We start from the raw sequence: 1,278 nt of genomic DNA, 5'->3' as shown, positions 1-1,278 counted from the left end.
CCTTTTTTTAAAACCAATCTGAAAATTGTTTTTTAAATAGGAGAGTTTAATCTATTTACATTTAATGAGATTACTACTGACAAATGATTTGCTTCTGCTGTTTAGCTTTTCTGTATATCTTATATTTTGTTATTCCTCCATTACTGCCTTTTTTTCTTTTTTGGTGTTTGATTTTTGAAGTATACCATTAGAACATTTTGATTATCTTTTTTTTTTGGCTGTTGTCCTAAGTTTATTGAGAATAATACAGCATTGCAGAAAAGATTCAAACAGATCCCTAAGGCATTTTGAAATTCATCCCAGTTGTAAGCTGAGTGACCTGCAGGTTGGACAGACTGCCAAAATCCAAAAGCTTCAGCGTTTCCTTTGTGTCAGGATCTACTTCAATGATCTCCTGATCCAGGGCTGAGACCTCAGGAATGCAATTGTCTTTCCTTTCTCTCTCCTCCTCCTGCAGCTTGATAGAGATACCTCTTACTGGGCCTCTCTGAATCCGCTTCATCAGATGCGCGACATAGTCTGCCATCTTGTTGCAGAGCTTCTTGCTAGGGTTAATGGCAGTCTCCTGACACATGCGCTTGTTTGTACGGAAGTTGTTGCCCAGGCGCGTGTAGTACTTTTCTATGATGACCCGGGCCGCCTTCTTCACGGTTTTGGTGCGATCATGGCCCATGCTGGCCGGGTCCTTAGTGACTTTTTTTTTTGGAGATAGAATCTTGCTCTGTCACTCAGGCTGGAGTGTAGTGGCTTGATCTTGGCTCATTGCAGTCTCTGCCTCCTGGGTTCAAGAGATTTGCCTGCCTCAGTTTCCTGAGTAGCTGGGACTACAGGAGCACATCGCCACACAGGCTCATTTTTGCGTTTTTAGTAGAGATGGGGTTTTACAATGTTGACCAGGCTGGTTTCAAACTTCTGACCTCAGGTGATCTGCCCACTTCAGCCTCCCAAAGTGCTGGGATTACAGGTGTGAGCTGCGGTGCCTGGCCTCAGTTATCAAGTTCCCTGATCCTTTATTCTTTCTGCCTGCTCCAATCTGCTGCTGAATTTCCTCTAGTGAAATTTTCATTTCAGTTACTATATTTTCAGGTTCAGATTTTCTGTTTGGTCCCTTTAAAATTATTCCTTTATTAATATTCTTTTTGTTCAGACATAATTTTCCTAATTTCCTTTAGTTCTTTGTCCATGGCTTCCCTTAGTTCATTGAACATATTAAGACAGCTGATTTATTGTTTTTGATTAATAATTCCAATGCCTGGGCTTTCTTTTTTTTTTTTTTTT

The 1,278-nt window shown here is 40.6% G+C and overlaps 1 protein-coding gene across 1 annotated transcript; it reads right to left on the bottom strand.

Moving 5' to 3' along the window:
* Positions 1 to 262: 262 nt before the first annotated feature.
* LOC108292068 (40S ribosomal protein S17-like) lies at positions 263 to 676 on the bottom strand. The gene has a single exon (XM_017512721.2). It carries the CDS (start codon positions 671 to 673, stop codon positions 278 to 280), a length of 396 nt encoding a protein of 131 aa, XP_017368210.1. The 5' UTR covers positions 674 to 676; the 3' UTR covers positions 263 to 277.
* Positions 677 to 1,278: the final 602 nt, after the last annotated feature.

Source organism: Cebus imitator, unplaced genomic scaffold, assembly GCF_001604975.1.
Source record: "Cebus imitator isolate Cc_AM_T3 unplaced genomic scaffold, Cebus_imitator-1.0 Scaffold0, whole genome shotgun sequence".
NCBI lineage: Eukaryota > Metazoa > Chordata > Mammalia > Primates > Cebidae > Cebus > Cebus imitator.
The sequence above is the reverse complement of the archived record's forward strand: the minus strand, read 5'-3'. Positions and strand labels throughout refer to the sequence as shown.